Source organism: Dipodomys spectabilis, unplaced genomic scaffold (assembly GCF_019054845.1).
Source record: "Dipodomys spectabilis isolate Male_0828 unplaced genomic scaffold, ASM1905484v1 ptg000157l, whole genome shotgun sequence".
In the NCBI taxonomy this organism is placed as follows: domain Eukaryota; kingdom Metazoa; phylum Chordata; class Mammalia; order Rodentia; family Heteromyidae; genus Dipodomys; species Dipodomys spectabilis.
The window spans coordinates 23,361,028-23,384,435 of NW_024870834.1; the positions used below are offsets into that span (position 1 = coordinate 23,361,028).

Below are 23,408 nucleotides of genomic sequence, written 5' to 3' on the forward strand. Positions count from 1 at the left end.
AAAGGAGTCATGATTTAACAATGCAGTTTATGAATACAATGCATTGTGATTAATGTCATTTTAAATTTTTATTGCATAGTAATAGCAGTTGCATGTGGTAGCCCTTAAGTCTTGGTCTCCTGTGGAATTGGAGGTCTTTTTTTTTTTTAGGACTACAGTTGCCTTATGAAGATTCCCAATTTCATGTTCATGTAGGGACAGATCCAACCCACAAACAAAATGCTATTCTATTCTACCCCTAGACATGAACATAACTCTGGGAAAAGAGAGGTTATACATTTCCAAATGTCTTTTGCTTCCCTGGAGTTTGTTTTGGTATGTGTAGGTAGCTACAAGAAAGAGCAAATGAAATTTGTAATCATTCATATTCTTTTAAATCACAGCTGCACAGGCTATGGGTTCCACACCTTGCCTGATAGAACTTATTCCCTCCTGCAATTTTAGCTTAAAAAAGCAGCCTTAAGCTAATGTGTCTAAGAATTATCTAGAATTTGGGAGACATGCAGTATACTGGTCCTGTGGGATCTCAGGAGAGCTAGATCACACTTCAGGAAAATATACTCTTGGAGAAATACAGGGATACAAGATGTAATAAGACCCTTACCTACTATTTCATTTCCTCTGAAAAGAGGCCAAGTTTTTGCTAATGATGTTTAGCTATAGTCTGGTATGACTGAAGAGTGCATACAAATCCAGGCCTAAAGACTGTGGTCATTAAGCCCAATCAGTAGCTGGAGCACAAGAACACACTTCACTGTAATATACACCACACCACACCTGCTTTGCTCAGGGAAATAGCATATTACTGGTTTTTCATGATTAATACAAGGGGGGAGTCTTTGTATGGTGGGGAAAGACAAGAATATGTCTTTTTTCCCTATTTGCATCATGAATAAAATGTCCTGTTAGCCAAAGTGAGCATCTCAGGTCAATGAAGTTTTCTGTGCTTCAGTGTCCTCATCTGTGAATGAGGATAATAACAACACTTTCTTCCTAAGGTTGTCTTAAGAATAAAATGGGTTAGTATGAGTAAATGGCTTAGGTGAGTACACGGCACAGAATAAGGGTTATATCAGTGTCATCAGCCCTTCTTTTTCTCCCTACAGTTCCATAAACTCAGAGATGATCCTATTCCATGTTTTGTTCTGTTGTTCCCCAATGCCTGGAACACTAGCTAATAAAGACTAACAATGCAATCAATGTTTACAGAGTTTGTTGATCTGGATAGTTAGAAAACACCAGCTTTGTATGTGGTTCTGTGATCTATGCAACAACATGGACAAGTCAATGGATCATAGTCCCTACCCTCAGCCATGTCCTTTAGAGACTAAGTAGTGGCTATAGCTGGCATGAAAAGACGCAGCTGTCTTCTCTGCTTTCCTCCTAGGCTCCCTCCACACTGGCATTTGCAAAGCACCATCACCTACCTGAGCAGTGACTGAAAAGAAGTTTCCACAAGCACACATGTGTGTGTGTGTGTGTGTGAGAAAATAACAGTGAATGTGATTAGCATGAAATGAGTCTTATTTACCACAAGATCTTTCACCCAATACAACTGTCTAGCTTTCAACAAAAACTTAGAAGGCATACTAATAGGCAAAAAAAAAAATCACAGTTTGAAGAGACACAGCAAGCTTCAGGACCCAACTTAAATATATCAGGGATGTTAGAATGATCAGATCAAGAATTTCTTAAACTCTGATCAATATAGTAATGGTTCCAATGGTGAAGGGGGGACAAAAGTAGGCAGCGTGCAAGGGCAGATGAGTAATGAATGAAGAGAAATGGAAAGGTGAAGAAAGAATCAAAAAGAAATACAGAAGATCAAAAAACACTGTAACAGAAATGAACAATGCCTAATGAGCAGGACAGAGGAAAGAATCTCTGAGCTTAAGATTCTGTCTTCCAAAACTGAAAAGCTGAAGGTAGATCTAGTTAATTTGTTCACGGCCATACCACTAGAAAACTGCAGAACTGTCCCCTAATCTCAGGTCACTCTTGTCCCAGATCACTAAGCTACACTGACTTCTGCGTGGGCCAGAGAGAGTGGCAACCAGTCCAACAGCAACAGCTCAGATCTCCCTGCCAGCCAGCAATGAGATGAGAGAACATTTTATTCTTAAAATGGCTGCAACGCTAAGGAAAGAAAGCTACAAATGAATCAACAACAGAGAGGCTACGGAGGTGGTCCTAGAGTGAAGGAAAAGATTAACTAAAAGGATGGAGGTGATACATCCCTAAGGCTTTCTGCAGGCACTGCCGGAGGGACAGGCAGTGTCCACAGAAGAGTTCCTGAATACCTCTAGACCCTGTTTAAGAAAAACCACCAAACCAATAACCACAGCCCCTCCACTCCAGACAGACTACCCATTGAGCTTGGTGCATGTCTGCATGGATTTCGTTGCTACAAGCAAGCTCTGTGAGTCTGACACCAAGATCTACCTTGACATCTTCAAACTGCTGCTGGCCACTTGTGCCATCTACTTCTAACTGAAACTTCTCACACCAGCAGAACCCAGAAACTGGCCCCTTTGAGGGAAATGGGAATTCGAGAAATACATTTAAAGTCAGGTGGCACCAACGGTGAAGATTCCACATGTCCTGAGGTTTTGGCCACAGGTCCCAACCACGGGAAATTGCAGAACTGGCCAAAGGCAACTCAGAAACACAATCTGCTATAAAAATGCAAGCTATTTCCTCTTCTTGGCTGGAATTCTGCCACCTTCCTAAGTGTTCCAGGGCATTTTTGAAGGGAAAAGTCATGAAAAGAGAGGTCTGGTTCTGTTCCGAGGACACTCAGGATGGTCCCCAACCTCATGATAAAGGAAAGGCATCCTCCAACTGCTCACCTGGATGATCCAGTCTTGTTTCAGACTTCTGGAATCATCTTCATATGGACCATTTATTCTACTTTAAAAGTTTGTACATTTGTGTTAGGGTTTATTTGGGGGTGGGAAGGAGATGTTCTATTATTTTTGTTGGGGTTTGTTTTCTTAGCATAGTTATATTTACAAAGGAGGTTTCATTGTGACTGCTTCCACACACATACAGTGTATCCCAATCAACCTGACCCCATCTCTCTCCCGAACGCCTTCCTCCCTTCTTAAAATAATTTCAGCAGGTTTCATTGTTGTGTTTTCAAGCAGGCTACAGACTACCTCCACATGCATCCTCATTCACTCTTGCTGGGATCCACCCCCTCCAACAGAGACTGTTTTATTTTCCTGTTATTCTTTCTTTTTTCTTTTTTAATGTGTATTAATTGCACCAAGAGATTTCACCATGGTATTTTGCATGTACTTTTTGTATTTTTTCTCTCTTCCTTCCTTTTCCTTTTCTTTTTTTCTTCCTTTCTTTCACACTTTCTTTTTTCTCCTCAGAACTGGAGCTTGAACTCAGGCCCTTATTTGGCTTTTTTGCTCAAAGGTGGTAATCTGTCACTTGAGACACATACCTCTACTTCTAGCTTTTTGCTGGTAAGAGTCTCACAGATTTGTCTGCCAGTGTTGGCTTTGAATCCTAAAATTTCAGCGTCCTGGGTAGCTAGAATTACAGGCCTGAGCCACCGGTGCCCAGCTATATGTTTTCTTTTTCCCATCAGCAGCTATACTTAGATTATCTGCACTGCAACTAACCTGGGGGCCATTTACTTGAGGAAGGAACTGGCCACGTAGTGAAAGAAGGGCCCTTTGCTGGGCTCTGACCACCAACACACATCTTACCCACCAATGCACTGTGCCCCAAGTTTCAAATGAGCAATGTGTTTGTCACCTTGCTCTCCTAGCTTATCTAGTAGCCATGTGCATAAGGAAAAAAGATGCCACCTCACCCATTAGAATGCCATTGTCAAGAAAACAAGAAATAATATATGCTGATGGGGACGTGGTCAAAAGGGAATGCTACTACTGTTGGTGGGAATATAAACTGGTTCAACCACTCTGGAAACAAGTATGGAGGTTCCTCAAAAGACTAAACATAGAGCTCCCCTATGATTCAGCAACCCCACTCCAGGGCATTTTCCCAAATGAACACAACAAGGCCACACTAAAGCTACAACAACAACCATATTCACTGCAGCATTATTTACCATAGCTAAGAAATGGAACCAACCCAGATGCCCCTCAGCAGATGAATGGGTTGAAAAAATGTAGTATATATACACAATGGAATTCTATGCTTCCATTAGAAAGAATGGCATCACCCATTCATAAGGAAATGGACAGACTTAGGAAAAAAATCATATTAAGTGAAGTAAGCCAGACTCAAAGAAACATGGACTCCATGGTTTCCCTCATTTGTAATAATGAGTATATATCTAGGAGAGTCCTAGCAGAGGATCACAATAGCCCAATAACTATGTGTATATGACCATATAAAATGATGCTAATCAAAATGAGCTTCAAGATATGGAAATAAGAGAATTCTTTTGCTGTTGTTGTGGTTAATGTACTGTGTGAGGTTATTTCTTTTTTCTTTTGATATTTTTCCCTTCGGTTTATCGCTATTGTCACTGTTGTTGTTGTTGTTGTTTTTAATTTTGGTACCTTGTATTTTGGAGAAGGGAAAGAGAATAACAAAATGGTAAGACAAAGGACAAAGGGTGAACCAAGACACTATGTTGAAAATGAACTTTATAACTTGGCTAGAGGGGAGTTGGGGGAGGGAAAGTGGAAGAAAAATGAGGGAGGGGTAGCAACGTTCGACAAGAAATGTACTCATTACCTTATCTATGTAACTGTAACCTCTCTGTACATCACCTTTACAATAAAATTAAATTAGAAAAAAAGGAGTAAAATAAGCCTCAATTCTAGAAATGGGAAATCCTCTCCCTACCCAGCCACAATGATGGGACTAAGGAACTCACACATAGCATTCTCCTGGCCAGAAGGACAGATTAGATAAACAGGCATTTGAGTTAAATTGGATCATCATAAGCAAGAGCTAAGTGTTCTAAGACCATCCAGAAACGAAGGCTCTCCCTTTCTGAGAGGGCTACTGGCAATTATGGTGTTGAGATATGAAGCATCTAACCACTGCAGCCATTTGGCACCACGAGGAAAGCTGGAGTTAGAACAAAAACAGACATCACAAAAGACAAAAGAGAGAGGCCCCTGAATCAAACTAATCCTTAAAGCCATTGAGTTCGTTTGCTAGGACAGCCATAGAAAGGACCACAAACAACTGAAATCCATTTCTCTCATAGCTCTGGAGGTTGTAAGTCCACTATTAAGGTGCTAGGGGGTTGGTCTCCTCTGAGCCCCTCTCCTTGGCTTGCAGATGGCTGTCTTCTAGCAGCCTTCCTGCAGGCTCTCATGCTCCTCATGTCTCTCCATGTATCCTGATCTCTTCTTATAAGGACTTCAATCAGATTGGAGTAGGACCCACTAAAATAGTCTCATTTAACCTTGATTACCTTTTTAAAGGCTCTATCTCATTATTACTGGCGAAGTTTTTCTGTCAGTTTTTAAGTATTCTTTTTTAATTATGTCAACCTGAGGCTTGAACTCAGGGCCCAGGCACTGTCTCTGTGCTTCTTTTGCTCAAGGTTAGCACTCTCTACCACTTGAGCTACAACTCCACTTCCAGCTTCCTTAGTAGTTCATTGGAGATCAGAATCTCATAGACTTTCCTGCCCAGGCTGGCTTTGGACCACAACCCTCAAATGTCAGCCTCCTAAGTAGCTAGGATTACAGGCATGAGCCACTGACACCCAGCTTAAAACCTATTTTTGCTTAAATTTAACTGCTTTATAAACATAAAGGCTGTTCATAGTAACAAGGTAACATATGGTGTTTATTTATATGCATATCTACAAACATATATATATGCCATAATATTAAACTATACAAATTTAAAATGAAAAACATACAAGTTCTAGCTCCATAGTCACATTCCAGTTTCTGGGGGCATTAGGCTTCAATATACATATGAATTTGCAGAAGACAGTTCAGCCTAGCACACCTGCCTTACATGAGTCCCTGCTGTTACTTCAACCAAATGCGACCTCTTCCTCATGTAAATCAGCTCAAAAGTGTGTTATCTGTTTCTTGTACTATAAGCTCCCAACTAACAGAAACACACCAAAGACCCCACAAACCTACCTACTTACACCTTAAAGGCCTCCCAATTAGCACCAGAAAGTACAGTATACTTTCCATGTCCTTACCACTTAAACAGAAACCTCTGCCCCAGCCAAGAACTCAAGGTAGCATCTACCTATCATAGCTCTGTATTCCCTCACAGCCTTTCCCAGAGATACCTGCCAGAGGAATGTTGGCACCAGAGCTCTCTTCTGTACCCTTCCTGGGCAAGAGAGACAAGGAAGATGGTAGCAATGTCACAGAAAGCTTAGATGTCCTATTATAGTCATTGTTTAAAAAAAGTCAATGAATTAACAGGGCATGGTAGCACACATCAGTATTCCCAGTACCCTGTCCTACTTAGAGAAGATCTCAAGTCAACATGGGTCATATAGTGAGACCCTGTTTAAAAAATAATAATAAAAGCAAGTGAGAGGGGGGAGAAAAAAAGAGAGAAAGAAGGAAAGAAAGAGAGAGAAAGAAAGAAAGAGAGAGAGAGGGAGGGGGAGAGAGAAAGAAAGAGAGAGAGGGAGGAAGGGGGAGAGAGAGAGAAAGAAAAAGAAAGAAAGAAAGGAAGAAGGAAAGAAAGAAAGGAAGAAGGAAAGAAAGAAAGGAAGAAAGGAAGAAAAATTAACAATGATCACTATGGGTGTTGGAAACACATATGTCACATGCCTCCTAGTGGAAATACATATTAATCCACCAAAAGGATGTATCAGACCTATCTGTGTGTGTGTGTGTGTGTGTGTGTGTGTGTGTGTGTGTGTGTGTGTGTGTGTGTGTGTGTGTGTGTGTGTGTGTGTGTTGATCCTAGGGCTTGAATTCAGGACCTCATGCTCTCAGTTAACTTTTTTACTCAAGGCTATCTACCACTTGAGCCATATTTCTACTTCCACCGTTTTGCTAGTTCCTTGGAGGTAAGAGTCTCTTGGATTTGCCTGCCTGGCCTGGCTTCAACCCATGATCCTCAGATCTCAGCCTCCTAAGTAGCTAGGATTACAGGTGTGAGCCCCTAGAACCCAGCCTAAAATCCAAAATTTGAAGTAGTGTTTCAACTGAAAGCCTATGGCTTTTGATCACTGAAAAACTTCCTTAAGTAAAACAAGTCAGGACTCATCTGTCCAAGAAAATATTTATAGATGGTAAGATAAAATTCCAATTTGCTTCCACATAATCTAAGCTGAGGACTAAAAAGTCTGGTAGAAAAAATGAGACTGTGAGTGGTCATTGTTGAAGCTGGGTAAGGTCCCACAGGAATTTGTTAAACTATCTGTTGTGTGTATATATCTTTGGAGGTATCATGCCTTAAAATAAAAAAAAAAAACTTTTCACAGGGCACCAGCGGCACACATCTATAATCCTAACTACTTGGAAACTGAAATCTGATCACAGTTCAAAACCAGCCAGGGTAGAAAAGTCCATGAGACTCTTATCTCCAACTAGCCACCAAAAAGCCAGAAGTGGAGCTGTGGCTCAAGTGGTCAAGCACTAACCTTGAACAACAAAAAAAAAAGCTAAGGGACAATGCACACAGGCCCCACATTTCAGCTCTTGAGCTCAAGGCTGGAACTCTACCACTTGAGCTACATTGCCACTTCTGGCTTTTTTTGCTTATGTGGTGCTGAGGAATTGAACCCAGGGCCTCATGCATGCGAGGCAAGCACTCTACCACTGAGTCACCTTCCCAGGCCCCCCCAAAAAAAGATTTTCTTAATGAGTGGAAATGATTTACAGATGAAGACAGTCTAATTCTTTGCCAAAATTCTAATGTCATTTTCAGAACAAGGCTGGTCACCAAGTAATACTTTTTATATAAATTTCACAGAATACTTCCAGCTGACACATCAGTGTTACCAGAAACTTCTAAAACACAGGGATGTTCCATAGTGTTGTTAAGAAGTCTACATACAGAAAATGCTGTACAAATTCATAGCAAACAACAATCATTGATCTGTGTGTAAAGCAGTTGTTGCTACTTATACAGAAACTTATTCACCCTAGTTTCTATAATCTTAATAAGGAAAGACCTTTCTCAGCCTGACATGAAAGAATCACCTGATATATTATCTACATAAAGATGTAAAACTTTAGTACCTCAAATCATCACCTTTTAATATCATATACTAAGAAAGGCAATAGCCAGACATGACAGAAAAACCAATTAATCGTCCTAATTTTTAAATTAGCAAAAACAATAATAGACAAACATACACCTAGGCAGATAATTCACAAGTGAAAAGGAATTAATGTAGAATTGTCAGGTCCACAGAGGATATTCAATTAAATTGAATTTCAGGTAAGTGATAAATTGCTGTTTGGGGTTTTGATTTTAACATAATTTCTTTTGTCTTTTCGTTGGTTTTTTTTTTTTTTTTTTTGGGTCCGGTAGTGGGGCCTGAACTCTGGGCCTGGGCGCTATCTCTCAGCTCTTCAGCTCAAGGCTAGCGCTCTACCACTTGAGCCACTTCCGGCTTTTTTCTTTTTGCTTATGTGGTGCTAAGGAATCAAACCCAGGGCCTCGAGCATGCAAGGCAAGTGCTCTACCACTGAGCCACCTTCCCAGCCCTCTTTTCGGTTTTTTTTTTTATTGTGAGAATACCATATAGAGGGGTTACAACTACATTGGCAAGATAATGAGTACATTTCTTATCAAGCATTGTAGCCTCCTCCTTTGTTTCCCCTTCCCATCCCTTCCCATCCTCTCCCCGCCCCCCCCCCCCCACTACCCCGCCAGCCAAAGTTGTTGTTATTTTTTTTTGGTGCTGGAGATATTGCATCCTAGGACATTGCATCCCAGACCTAAGCCATTTTTTAATTGGGGTCATACTTACTTATATGAACGTGGCATTTGTATCTGCAATTCAGATTTAACTTGGGTTTTTATTTGACAACTCTGAAAATTCAAAACTAATAGTAAAAAAAAAAAACTGAGAAAATAACGGACCTCATTCATAACCATCCAGGGAGAGCAAGCACATAGAAGAGTATTAGTCTGGGACTTGCAGGGAGGGACACTAACACTGTAAAACACCCAAAGGACAAGGGACAGACAAGAGACAGCAGCCTGCAACAGGGCCAGAGCTCAGGGGAGGAAATGTGGCCTCAGGGTCTCAGGAAAGCTAGAAGGAAGTGGCTAGCAGATCCAGTGGGGTGGGAGAAGAGAAGGGCTCCAAGGTGGGTTGAAGATCACTGGCCTTCCCAAGAGAGCAGACACAGCTTGAACAGGACTTAGCAGAGAAGCCTCACAGAAACACCATTTCTATTTGTTCTTAAAAATCTCATTAGGCTGGGGCTAGTGGCTCACATCTGTAATCCTATCTGAGATCTGAGGTTCACAGTTCAAAGCCAAGCAGGCAGGGAAGTCCACGCGACTCTTATCTCTAATTATCTACCAAAAAGCCTGAAGCAGAGCTATGGCTCAAGTAGTTGAATGTCAGCCTTGAGCAATAAGGCTCGGGGGCAGCACCTAGGCCCTGCGTTCCTCCAACTGGCAATAAAAAAAGAAAAGAAAAAAAAGATTCCTTGTTGGAATATATTTAATGTGCTTTAATCCTTTACTCAAACTTCATTATGTTTTATTCAACACATGTAAAAAAAATTAAAATTTAAAAATCCTTACTAATCACCCAATTTAGAAATAAAAAACATTATCAGTGCACTGCAAGTCTTTTATACATCCCTCCATATTCTTCTCCTCCTTCATCCTTTTATCCTATATATTTTCATATCTGTTTGTACCCCTAAGCAATGGATAGTCTTTGCATACTTTCAACCCTTATGTAAATAGTAGTATGGTATATGTATTCTTCCAAAATTTGCCTTTTTTCACTCACTTTTTCAGTTATGAAATTGAGGCACACTAAGGATAGCTTTAGGTAATTGTTTTCAGTGCTATATAGTAGTCTATTACTTGGATGTACTGAACCGCAATGTATTGTCCTATTCTCCTGTGACAGACATTTAACTCGTTTCCAATATTTTCTAGCACCCAAGAATGCTGTTATGAATGTCCCTGTACATGTGTCTTCATAGGCATTTAGGTACATTTCTCTAGGGTATGTAACAGAGCAGAATTACAAGGTCAAGAAGTACATACAGCTTCAAGCATAATTCTACAAAGTGATTGTACTAATTTATATTCCCACCAGCAGCAATAAATAAATTTTTACAGGTATGTCCTGCTGAGGTTAATTGAAAACTCTCCTTTCAAACAGACTGAGTTCAAAGCCAGCTGAAAAGAAGTGGGAGGCCTGGCACTAATAGTTACTAGCCCTAAAAGCCAGGCCAATGTGAATACAACCAGTTGGATCTGACGAAGACTAGGTTTCAGGTTAAGAATTGCTCTGGATTGGGACATGTCTGGTGTTGTTTGATGAATCTCAATATTTTCCTCTAGGATTAAAAGACAGTCATTATAAACTGAATTAGTTTAAGAATTGCTAAAAATATATGTCACAGAAATTAGGCATAACCACCACTAAAGCATGGCCTGTAATCCACCTGCTTTCTATATGACACCAACTTCTTTTGCAAAAGGACGCTGGTATATTCTGGTTTGCATTTTACTTCTCTTTACTGTCTAATATATATTTATGAGGAGAGAAAACATCTGCATTTATTGAAAATTCCATTATTCAATAAACATTTACTAAGCACCTGCTCTTGGGTAAAGATGGAGTCTATAAAGAAAACAAGCCAATTCTCCATAAGAGCCTTACACTCTAAAAGAAGCAAAATACAAGTCATAAGAATGCTCCAATTTTCCATGTGCTTTCCATGTGCATGATATTTTCTAGTACAGGTACTGTACTAGACCTTTAATAAATATGGAAGGAAGCAAAACTTAGGCCTGTAATACTAAGGAGGCTGAGATCTGAAGATTAAAGTTCAAAGCCACTCTGGGCAGGGAAGTCCATGAGACTCTTATCTCCAATTAACCACCAAAAAGCCAAAAGTAGAGGTGTGGCTCAAGTGGTAGAGTGCTATCATTGAGCAAATATCTTCAGTACCAACACAAAATATAAAAATAAAAATAAATAGTAAATGTGGAAAGCAGAGTCTTGGTCCCCAAAAGTATGCATTTCCTAGCCCTAATAATGTCATTGTACATGACCAGGAATTAGGTTGCTAACTGAACTAAATCTACTAATCAGGCAACCTTAAAATAAGATTAATCTCCATTACCCAAATCAACCTCTTATAATCAAAAGGGTTCTTAATTCAGTAATAGGAGGAAGAAAGACAGACAGACAGACAGATGACCTGACCAGCCACTACTGGCTCTGAAGGTGGCGCCATGAGGTTCATTGGTTTATTCAGTGAGGCAAAGAATGCAGGCAGGTTCTAGAAACTGAAAAAGGCAAGAAAATAGATTCTCCACTAAAGCCTCCCATGAGAAATTCACACATGCTGGTTTTCTAGCTCATTGAGACCCTCACTGGATTTCTGATCTGTAGAACTTGGTGTCATTAAATAGGGATAAGTTGTTACTACAGCTAAAGAAAGAGACTGCATTGCCACCACACCCCTCCTTAATCTAGATGCTGAGTCCTCCACTGAACAAACCAGAGATCTGAAAGGCCAAGAGGTTTAATGACTAGGCCAGGCTCAGAGGAGCAGGTTCTGATGGTAAGCTGATTCTGTCTGCTGCATCCACACCTGTGCTGAAGCTGCCCTGGTGGGCTGGCCCCCAGAGCAGGTAGGAACATATACACTGTCACAAGAGGAGGCAAAGCACAAGAAGTTGAAAGGATTTAACACCCTGGGGGAAGGGGGGGGGGGGGGGACAGATTGAAGAGGATTAGAGACAGCATAGGATCTTCCAAACCATTGGCAGGATTTTGAGGGACAGAAAGGGAAGAGGAGGAGAGAACAGGACATGGTTCCATGCAGCTGGAGTCTGGGACATCATAGGAGGTAAGGCTGGAGCTGGGCACATTGGGCAGAGATCAGCGCTATCTATATAGTGGCCACTAGCCTCAGTTCTACTAGCCACATTTCTTGTAATAGCCACATATGGCTAATATATAGGACAGTGCAGGCCCAATTTTCTGCCTTTCAAAAATCTCTATTAGACAGCCTATACCATTGTTTTTAAGTAAGGCAATGACACTGCATACCAGGAGTGATTTACATTTTTTTACAACACTTTCCACCTCACTCACTTATTACCTATTTTTGTGTCCCCTCCTCCAGGGGCTTTGCAGAGTTTTCAAAAATACATAGATCCAAATCCAAATACATTCACAAACTCCCAGAGTTGTCCTAGAAATATTTGTCTAGTCCTAAAACTAAGGCATTCTAGGAAGAAGAAGAAGAGGAGGAAGAGGAGGAGGAAGAGGAGGAGGAGGAGGAGGAGGAGGAAGAGGAGGAGGAGGAAGAGGAGGAGGAGGAGGAGCAGGAGGAGGAGGAGAAGGAGGAGGAGGAGGAGGAAACCTGTTTTTTTCAAGGAGCGTGGGCAAAGCTGCTGGCACAAGCAGTGTATTTGTCTGGCTTCAATGCACCTGACACATTACCTCATGGGACCTCACTCTGTCCTAGTCTTCCCAATGTGGGGACAGGCTCCACTGAGACCAGAGCTGCGTAGAGGCTGCCCCTCTCTGCCTCTCTTCCCCACCAAAAAGAGAGGCTGAAACAATGTCTGGAAACTCACAGAGCTCCATGGTGGCCAAAGGGAAGGTTAATGTGTGATTGAGCAATTTAGTCCAGAATGATGTCAGATGCAAAGGAAAGCTCGATTCATTGCTACAATTACCTGTGTTGCTTTGGGTCCTTATGGAAATAGCTCAAAATGCTCATAGAGACCCACTTCTCTTATCCCCTCAGTGACTCTAGTCTGTGCAGAGCACATAGCATGCACAATGCTAACCCTGTCTGGCAGGCCTTGCCAGCAGCTCCAATCAATTTCTCATCAGCAACTCAACCCCTGTCCTCTCCCAAACAGCTCAGCAGTGACAAACACAGAAGGAGGGGCCCTCCATGTTGACATGTCCCACCACTGGCAGCATTGCCAGCACTTGGCTGCCTGAACAATAAATCTCTATGTGGTTTGGAGAGAAAGGCTGTTCTGTACCTGCTATGCAGAGCCATGCACGCCACCTCCTCCTTCTCCCCCACCCCTCTAGCCCCTGCAAAGAAGGGAGAAGGCAGATAGGTGTCAAACTAGAAACAGGCCTCATGCCTCCACCCTCGACTTCTACTCCCACTGGCAAATAGGACTTCTGAACCCCACCAGCTAGTGAACCATTCTGTTGGGCAGGGCTGGGGGTTCAGATACACCAGATTGATTCTCTGAGCAAAGGACAGGAAAGATTGCCCACTGCCTATTAGCTTCAGCCACCTGATGTTAGTATGCCAAGACCTGGGCCTGCAAAAGACAATAACCAGCCAGATACCAGTGGCTCACATCTGTAATCACAGCTACTCAGGAGGCTGAGATCTAGGATCATGGTTTAAAGCCACCTAGGCAAGAAAGTCCGTGAGACTCTACTGCCAATTAACCAGGAAAAAGCCGTAAGTGGAACTGTGGCTCAAATATTAGAGTGCCAGATTTGAATGAAAAAGCTAAGGGATAGCCTCCAGGCCCTGAGTTCAAGCTCCAGTATCAACACATACACACACACACACACACACACACACACACACACACACACACACACACACACACAATGGAAACAATGACCATTCTCCAGTGGAGTATCTTGGCTAGAGAAGCAGGAGGTAAGAAAGGCTTCCCTGACCCAACAAATTTTTGTTCATTAGGCCTCAGGTGCAAAGAACTAAATTATTTGTAATCCTTGGTTCATGACACACTTAATATTGATTTATACAGTGTTGACTTTTTTTTTACTTCATCAGCCATGAGAACTTTAATAATGGGTAAATATCTTCAGAGCTATCCTTCTTACCACAAAGGGAAAACTACTGACTTTAACTCATACTCACCCTATAGGTTCTCCATTAATCTACCATTCTGCCTTGCCTGACTTCACCTTGATCATGTCCACCATTACTTTGATTTTTCTTTTCAAAGCATCTTATTGTAGCTGTATATAATATTTCATTTTTATTTTAGTTATCTATAAGTTTATAAAAGATATCATCCCTTAACATACTTTTTACTTAACATTATATTGCCAATGTTCAATATTTTTTTTTTTTTTATAAAACAGTAGAAATTGTCCCTAAGGCTGATCTATTTTATTTATTTTTTATTTATTTATTTAATTTTTGCTTATGTGGTGCTGAGGAATCGAACCCAGGGCCTCTAGCATGCAAGGCAAGCACTCTACCACTGAGCCAACTTCCCAGCCCCCAATGTTCAATATTTTTCTATGTCTCAGTTGTTTTGGCTGTGTATAATTTTCCATTGTGTGAATCTATCACAATTCATCTGCTCTCCCTTGAAGGGCAATTGGGCTCCTTCTAGGCTTATGAACAGAGTTGCATGTCTCCTACTAGATGTAGTTTCTCTTATTCATGGTAATTGCTGGGTCATAAGAAATTCAACCTCAAGGCTGGATGCTAGTAGCTCCAACCTGTAATCCTAGCTACTCAGATGACAGAAGCCAGTCCAGACAGAAATGTCCTCAAGACTCTATCTCCAATTAACTATCGACAAAGAGCCAGACTGAAGGTCAATGCCAGGAGGTAAAGCAACAACCATGTGGAAGGAAAGCCAAAAAAATATATATAAGGCCCTGAGTTCAAGCTCTGGTCCAGCACAAAAAGGAAAAAAGAACTTCAACTTCAGGACATGATGAAATGATACTGATGTCTCTGCCATTGTGATGGCATTTCTTAGAGATTCTATGGAAATTGTTTCCTCTTCCCAGCCTCCTCAATTCTGTTATTTTAAGTTTCACATATCAGCTCTACCAAAATATTTGAATTAGGTTCTTGGCTTACCATCTGAGTAGCAACTGAGATAAAACGCCCTCTGTATATGAAAAAAAGGTTCCTCTTGAGCACACATATTGTAGGAACAGCATGTAGGCAAAACAAAGACACACTCTGGTCCAGATTCTGGGGTAGGCTGATGCAATAGAAATAGTCTAGAAGCTGCTTCACACTTGGTAAATACATGGTACAAAAAGGGAAAATGGAATGGCTAAAGCCAGCTTTCTAGTACACAATGGAATTGCTCAATGCCTCTTCTTCAAGCTTTTCATAATTGCCACAAACTCCCATGTGTGTGTGTGTGTGTGTGTGTGTGTGTGTGTGTGTGTGTGTGTGTGTGTGTGTGTGTGTGTGTGTTGGTACCAAAGGTTGAACTCAGGCCTCACATTTTTTATTGACTTTTTTGCTCATGACTGGAGCTCTATCACTTGAGCCACACCTCCAGTCCAGCATCTTTGCTGATTAATAGAAGATTGTGTCTCTTGGACTTTTCTATTAAGGCTGGCTTCAAACCTGGTCCTCAGATCTCAGTCTCCTGTGTAATTACGATTAAAGGCATGAGCCACTAAAGAGAACAAAAACTTAAAGAGAACAAAAACTTAAAATAGAAATCTCCATTTTTAAGAAACAAAAACCATATTTAAGCAAGAGTAGGTGCTCCAGGTGACAGTCCAATTCATTGCAATGCATGTGAGCAGAATGCTTTTATAATGTGACAAGCCCACTGATGAGTAAGATCTCTTTCCACAAGGAGCTTGTCAATTAGCTGGTTTCCAAGACAGAAGCATGTATGAGGTACCAAAGAGGGAAGAATAGGTGTGGAGAATTTGAAGACAACAGCTCAGTATTAAGATGCTCACATTAGAAGTGCTGGTAGAAGTTAGAACTCAAGAAGACCAAGGGTTCGTTGGGCATGGTGGCTCATTCCTGTAATCCCAGCTACTGGGGAGGCAAAGGTAGGAGGATCATGTTCTGAGGCTAGCCCATAAAAAAGCAAGAGACATTATCTGAACAACAAGCTAACCCTGAGAATATAATCAGGAAAAAAAAAGTTAATTAGAAAGTCAAAGAGAAAGGACCAAATGCAGAAATCATTCAAGGTAATTTGATTCTAACCAAATCAAGAACTACAGAAAAGGTTTTAGAGTCTTATGTTGGAGTGGGGTTTGAAGGCTGGAGAAGAAAGAAGAGTGGACCTGAAACAAAATGAAAAAAGTCAATTTCTGACTCAGACCCCTTGACTTTTCTGCTTTCTCCAATTTCTTAGACTGCCTAAATCCACTACCTGCCTCAGTTAGGCTAAAGAATTGAAAAAGTGGAGCCTGAGGATCACTGTCCAACAGGCATTCACTGCATTGCTTTTTACACTCCACAAATACTGGCAAAGTCAGTATCTACCAAGTGCCTGGTCCTGTGCTGAGCTCTGGGGATACATGGTTGGACAAGATTATTTCATTCCTCACCCCCCCCACCCATCTTCAAGGGCAGATAGAGGGCTAAATATTGACAGGCAGTTGACTTGGCCTGACCATCAGCCAGACTCTATCAGCCTAGTAGAGCCCCTCCCCCACCCCCTCCTCCTGGAACAATTTTCAGTAAATGGTGCAGGATTAAAGAAATGGCTGCCTGTTCAGTAATTATAAGAATCCTGACCAGCATCCTAGATAGAGGCAAGTGATTGTTGAGAGACCCTCCCCACCCCCGCCAAAATCAGGTGCTTCCTACATAACAGCCTCCCATCTGATACTTGATAGCTGCTGGCTTCCAGAGTCAAACAAATGTCAAGAATTTTATGAAGGAAGGCAGGAAGCAAATAAGGGAGCAAGGATTGGAGTCTACTAGGCCTCCTGGGAGCTCAATTAGTGAAGCAGATAAAGTTAAACCAAAAGGGCATGTTCTCGATTTCCTAGAAAGCCAGCTGGGAAAAGATGCCAATCCTTAAGCCTCTGTCGCTCAGATTAGCAGAAGAGATCTAGGGGTACCCAAATGGAATTCCGCACCAACCAGATGTTTCTATTCTTCCTATGACTTCACTGCTTGCAACTGGAGCCACAACTTCTTGGACCACCAAAAAAGTCATAGAAGGAAGCTGGAGTCTTTTGAGATGATAGATGGGAATTTCAACATCATCCTTTATCAAAACAGGCACCAAAGGATGTTCTTATCACTTTCTCTGCGGACCCTCCTGGTGCATCCGGGTTCAGAATTTCCTCATTGAGCCATCTGTGTCTTCAACAAGAACCAACAGTGTCCCTTGTTGAATAAACACTCCCTGTAGCTGTTGAGCAGTGTAGAAAACACACAACCTTGATACCCATGCAGACTGGTAGCCACTCACGGAGGCACATATGCACTGGGAGTGATGCAAGCAATGCTGTGAGCCCAAGTCACTTCCCTATCTGTCAAATGGCACTAAAACGACTTGCTTTCTCATTTTTGTTCTTGTAAGCATAAGAGATTGTGTAAAATGCCCAAACACTCATCAACAGTAGTTCTTATGATTGCCTCTAAAAGTGCTTGTGACAGCAGCTTCCCCTTAGTATTCTCTAAATACATGCACACGTGTGCATGTATATAAGTATGTGTGTGTCGAAGAAAGAGAACAAGAAAAGAGCAAGAGGGAGAAAGAGAAGTAGTTGGGATCATAACAAGCCTATTTAGTGCTTTTGCCTCTGCTCTACTGCATCTAACAAATTAGTAAACTAAATAAGTTGGAAGCAGCCAGGTAATGTTCACCTGTAACTGTGGCACCTGGGAGGCTAAGACAGGATCAAAAGGCTAGATAACCTGGATTACATAATGAGCCTCTTTCTGAGTGTTTCTCTTTCTCCCTCTCTCTTTTTCTCTCTCTGTTCCTCTGTCTCTGTCCACTGTCTGTCTGTCTGTCTGTCTGTTTCTCTCTCTCTCTCTCTCTCTCTCTCTCTCTCTCTCTCTCTCTCTCTCTCTCTCTCTCTCTCATTCAGAGCGAGAAGAAGAGAAACCTAACAAAACTCTGTTTCCCTTAAAGTCCCCAGCTTTCAGCCTAGGCTTTCTTTGGTTTCAAGGGACTGGGAAGCAGAGCCATATGGCTTGAGACATTAGACATGGCCCACAGCAAACGAGCCCCCCACCATTTGTCGGAGGGCCTCTCTCCTTTCGACCCTCCTGTGGGCGGGTATCCAGATTGCAGTCGGGGTGCTCTGGTCTGCATCTCTGTCTTGACTGTTCCTAATTATTGGAGAGAACACCATGACTCGTTTGCCTGACCTCAGAGTTTAAGAGCTTCAAGTCCTAATATCGAACCAAGCAGCTTTATTTAAAAGGCATCCTCAACTGCATCCATAAAAGTCACTCCCAGAGCCCCAACTTGCCCTGGCTTTGGGAATGCCTGCTGTCGAGGATTTATGACACGCCCTGGATCTAATCTGCTGCACTTTAACTGCTGCTGTTGCACATCTGGTCATAAAAGCAAGGGCCGGCCCAACACTGAGGACAAACACTTTTCTTTCCTAAGTGGCTACAAATCTGATCTCTCAGTGATTGCTGGACTGGGATGTAACCAATTCAGCTCATCAGGCCTTGCAAAGCTTTTCCTCCACCCAGGATAGTGATAAAGATGATTCTCATATAGCAAAAGCTATAGAAAAAGAAAAGGGAGGGGGAGAAAGAAACTACAATCTGAACAGGTGGTAATGATGCTAACCATCCAGGGAATGGGGGTGGAGAACATCCAGGAAAGAAAGTTGGTTGAGGAGCTAACTATTTTCATAGAGATTCTAGCTACCTTCAAGAAGACTCTCGATGCTACCTGTTGGGGACAAATAGCTTCTCCCTAATAACCCTTGCCTGCACCTAAACTGAAGTTTGACCAGAGAATGCCTGACTTAAGTTTAGCCAAGCGAACCACTGCGTGATTTAACAGTACATTTTTTTAAGCAGTGAAATTCTTTATTAGACCAATTGGAGGGGGTGGGGAAAGCAATAATCTAGACCAGAAATGAACGCAATACAGTGGGTTCCAGGAGATTTTACAATGCCCTGGACAGCCTGTCCTGTGCACAGAATTGGCACGTTTGAGGTCGTTCAGAAACTCCAATCAGACCAAGGTTCAACAAGTCGTCACTCAACTTTCCCAGCAACCAACCCAGGGGAAGAAGAAGACCCCGCGCAGCTCTTCCCCGCCGCTCCACCGCCACCCCTCCTCCGGGAGCCACGCTAGCGGGAGGGAGCATTAAAATTATCTGCTATGAGTTTTATGAGCAGCGATCGCTTTTTATTTTTTTTTTCAACAACAACAACACAAGGTCCTTGTGTGTCTCGCGGGTAACCTAAAACTCTCCAGGCAGGCCTCCCCCTCCCCCTCCCCATCACCCCCTCTCCCGCCGCCTGCCAAGAACGCCAGCTCACGGGGGCCGGGTGCAGAGAGACCGCAGGGGCGCCCTGCTTGAGCCCGGGGCAAGGTTCCCCCGGGCACCGGAGGCGCCTTGGAGGGAGATTCGGGAGCAAAATGCCCTCGGAGGAGGGGTGTGGGAAGAACGCTCACCGGTGACAGTTTTGGGGGGTGCAAGAGAGGGAAGGCACTGGAATTTTAGCACCTTCTCCAAGAACCCCTCCGGACACTGGATCGTGTGGGGAGGGGGGCAAAGTCTGACACCTCCCTCTGCCCTCCTCCCTCCCCACCCGGGAGCAGCAACCTCGCCCCCCTCCGCGCAGGTGGGCGCGCGGCTGGGGACGCACTTACCCTGGGACCCGTCGTGCGATGGCCACCCGCCGGGGACAGCTGCACCAACGCGAGTAGCAAGTGGGGCGTGAGCAACGGGACGCAGCGCGCGGGCAGCATGGTGCCAGCCGGGCCGGGCCGGGTCGGGCTGGGCAGCGGGGCGGCGGGGCGGCGGGGCGGGGGGTCGCAGGCGGGGTGGGGCCGGGCGCACGCGGGCCTCTGCCTTCCTTCACTCGGGGACCCCACGCGAAGGCGAGGAGTGGGCAGCGAGTTGTGGCTGGTAGAGGCTTTGCGTCCGAAGGACACGGTCATCCACCGCGGAGGCCGAAGCCGGAACCGGAGCGCGGGCGAGTGCTCGGAGCGCGGCGCCCGCGTCGGCCCGGCCGCGGCGGCAGCAGGTTGGATGCGGGAGCCTGGGCCATGGGAATTCCCGTTATAAAGCCCCGGGAGGGGTGGGGCGGGGCTCGGAAGGCCTGATTGACGGGCCGAGAGGCCCATCGCAGCCGCGCCTCTGGCAGGTGAGAGCCAATGGGAGAAGCGCAAGAGGGGCGTCTGGCGCTCCGCGCCCCCGCCGGGGAGCGACGCTCGTCCGCCCGGCTCCGAGCGGGCTCCCGGAGGCACTCGGGTAAAAAGTAACTTGCTCTTGGCTCCCGGGCCCCCGCGGAAGCCGCAGGCAGCCCCGACGGCCTCACACACGGCAGAATGGCCACCTGGCCGACAGCATGCCGGGTTCGGGCTGTGGTGGCCGTTGTTGCTGATTTGAAACTCAAGTGCAGTTGTCACAGCCGCCCGGGGAAGGAAAATCCTCCAGAAAGCCCCTTTTTTCGGATGACAGCGCCGGGGCGCAGGTGGCTGCCAGGGCGCTGGAGGGACGAGTGTTCCCCAGGGAGCTCCCTGGGGGTGACACCGAGCCCCACAGCGGCCCGCCCACCCAGCGGCCACCGGGGCTGCACGCGGGACCCCGAGCGGCCCCGGCACCCCGACCCCCGCTCCGAGCTGGAGACCGCGGGGCAGCCAGCCTCCGGGCGGCCCAGGGGAGACGGGGAGGGGGCGGAAGGGGGCGGGGGGCGGGGCCCAGAAAGAAAGACAGGCTTGGGTGAGGAGGGGCCCTCTGTGGGTGCAGAGACACCCCCCCCCCCGTGAACCGTCCAAGGAGAGGAGGGGGAGAGAAGGGGAAGAGGGAGGGGGAGAGAGACAGAAGAGAGGAGAGGAGGGGAGGAAGAGGAGAAGAGGAGGGGAGAGGAGAGAAGAGCAGAGAGCAAAAGAGAGGAAGGGAGAAGAGAGGAAGAGAGGGACTGGGAGACAGAAGAGAGGATAGGGAGAGAGAGGAGAGAGTACAGAGAGGGAGAGAAGAGAGAAGACAAGAGAGAGGAGAGAAAAGAGAGGGGGAGGGAGAGGGAGGGGGAGAGAGAGAAGACATGAGAGGAGAGAGAAAGAGAGGAAGGGGAAAAGAGAGGAAGGGAGGGGACCGGGAGAAAGAAGAGAGGATGGAGAGAGAGGAGGGGGGAGGAGAGGAGGGGGGAGGGGAGGAGGGGGAAGGGGAGGAGGGGGGAGGAGAGGAGGGGGGGAGGAGAGGAGGGGGGAGGGGAGGAGGGGGGAGGAGAGGAGGGGGGAGGAGAGGAGGGGGGAGGGGAGGAGGGGAGGAGGGGGGCAGGGGAGGAGGGGGCAGGGGAGGAGGGGGGCAGGGGAGGAGGGGGGAGGGGAGGAGGGGGGAGGAGAGGAGGGGGGAGGGGAGGAGGGGGGAGGGGAGGAGGGGGAGGGGAGGAGGGGGGGGAGGGGAGGAGGGGGGAGGGGAGGAGGGGGCAGGAGAGGAGGGGGCAGGAGAGGAGGGGGGATAGATCTCCCTGGGCCCGGCCGCGCTGGGAGGGGGCGGCCTGCGCAGGGTGGTCCCGGGCCGGCCTGGGAACGGTCGCAGCTGCCACACGCAGCCCCCCCCCCCCAGCGCGAGGTGGTCCAGTGCCGTCGCCCGCAGAGGTCCGTGATGGCCGGCCCTTGTGGGACACAGCCCTTGCTTTACTCCCATGTTCTTCACCGGGAGGGGCTCTTTCCTCCCACCAGATTGTAAACCCGAAGTTTAGCTCCGCGTCTGTCCTCGGAGCTCCTGACAAAGATGAGCTCCGCTCTCGAGGGGTGTTTTCTCCCCGATTATACGAACACCCCCCCCCCCCACACACACACACCGGCTTTGCCGGCCACACGGTGCAGCCACTTTTGCCAGGGGCTTTGCCTTGCCCCCACTCCTCAGAACCCTCCCCCAACACAAAAGAGGCCCAGACTGGGCCCTGGGTGCTGGAACAAGAGCAAAGTCCTTTTGGATCGCCAATCAAAACTGAAGAACACCTGTCACAGAACTAGTCTTCCCCTACTGTGGACTGAGGCCCTGATCCCGCGGCCTCTGGAGCCACTCCGCAGCCTACTAAATCGTGGGTCTGCCACCTAGTGGTATAACCTGAAACAAGATTTCCCTTGCCCGGGGTCCAGTTTTCTCCCTCTGTAAAATGGGAGAAAAGATAGCATGCGTGCCATAAATTGTTGCCAGGATTAAAACACATAAGAGTAGGTAAAACCCTTAGAGGGGTTAAGTTATAAATACCATCCTCCAGGGTGAACAAATACAACAGTGGTACTCACTAGACACTATATTGAAAATGAACTATACAACTTGTGGGTGAGGACAGGAGGGATATACTAAGAGTGAGTGAAGAAAGAGTGAAATTGTCCAAAAAGAAATGTACTGTACTCATTACCTGACATGTGATTGTAACCCACTATATACATCACCTATATAACATCACCTATATAACAATTCAAACAAGTGACACAAATAAATACCAACCTTTGCATTTGAAGAGGAAAGCACAATGCCCAGATTCATTTCCCCTCAGAACAATCTTGCAAAAATGTTTCCTATGTCCCTGATCACAGGCAGGCAAATAGGCAATCCTTGAGGCTGCAGCTTACCTGGCCTTCACTTGTTCATTAGCTGACAGGGCCCAGATTGAGGTCAGTTTTTCGGAGTCTGCATCTGCTTCTGCCATAAGAGAGCTGCCACCTCCAGTCCCTGCCTGAGTGTTCATTGGCAATTTCTCCAGCAGCCTACACAGGTGAGACTTGTGTGCAAGTTTGGCTAAGCTTCCAGGGAAGAAGATAAAAACATGTCTTCCTGGAAACAATCCTTGTGATCTGGCATCCTGGGAATTGTTGCACCTAGATATGTGACATTTGTCCAGTTGTGTGCCACCAACAGCCCTTAGAGCGGCTACCAGGGGTCCAACAAGATGTCAAATGCTACACTGGGCTCAGCAGTAGCTGGGAAAGTTTTTCTCAACTCTAGCACCTGGCCACCAGCATCCATCAAGCCCGTCAATTTTCTTTCTGGTGTTAGAATTACTGAGAAATCTGTTGGAGTAAGCAAATATGCTCAGATGGCCCCTTCGTATTTGGCAGCACAAAACCCGTAGGGAAAAAGCATTCGAATCACCCTCTCCCGCCCTGACACCAGATGCTGCTTTCCAGCCAGAAAACGTATTTCCAAGTGGTCATTGGTCCAAAACTCTATATTACTTTGGACTTCAACCCTGTAGCTTAGTTTAAAATATGAGCAACTACTTTCCAGTTCATTTGCTCAAGCAAGTATTTTCTTTCCCTCTGGTTGGCACACAGGACCTATCATAGCCATGGCCAGCATTCAAATGATGCATTTCCTTCTCTTGACTACTCCCCAGGCCCAG

General features: G+C 45.3%; 1 protein-coding gene across 4 annotated transcripts in view; it reads right to left on the minus strand.

The window, feature by feature from the left end:
• The window catches only part of Smoc1 (SPARC related modular calcium binding 1), a 177,582-nt gene extending 157,737 nt beyond the window's left edge, over positions 1-19,845 (minus strand). For 2 of the 4 annotated variants that reach the window (XR_006149445.1, XM_042692840.1), the window contains exon 1: positions 19,699-19,797. Coding sequence is in view for 3 of the 4 variants with exons in the window: in XM_042692840.1 (XP_042548774.1) it covers positions 19,699-19,797 (99 nt within the window). In the remaining variant the exon portion in view is untranslated. Of the gene's footprint in view, positions 1-19,698 lie in introns of all 4 variants that reach the window. The other 2 variants (XM_042692841.1, XM_042692838.1) reach the window with 1 other exon arrangement.
• Positions 19,846-23,408: the final 3,563 nt, after the last annotated feature.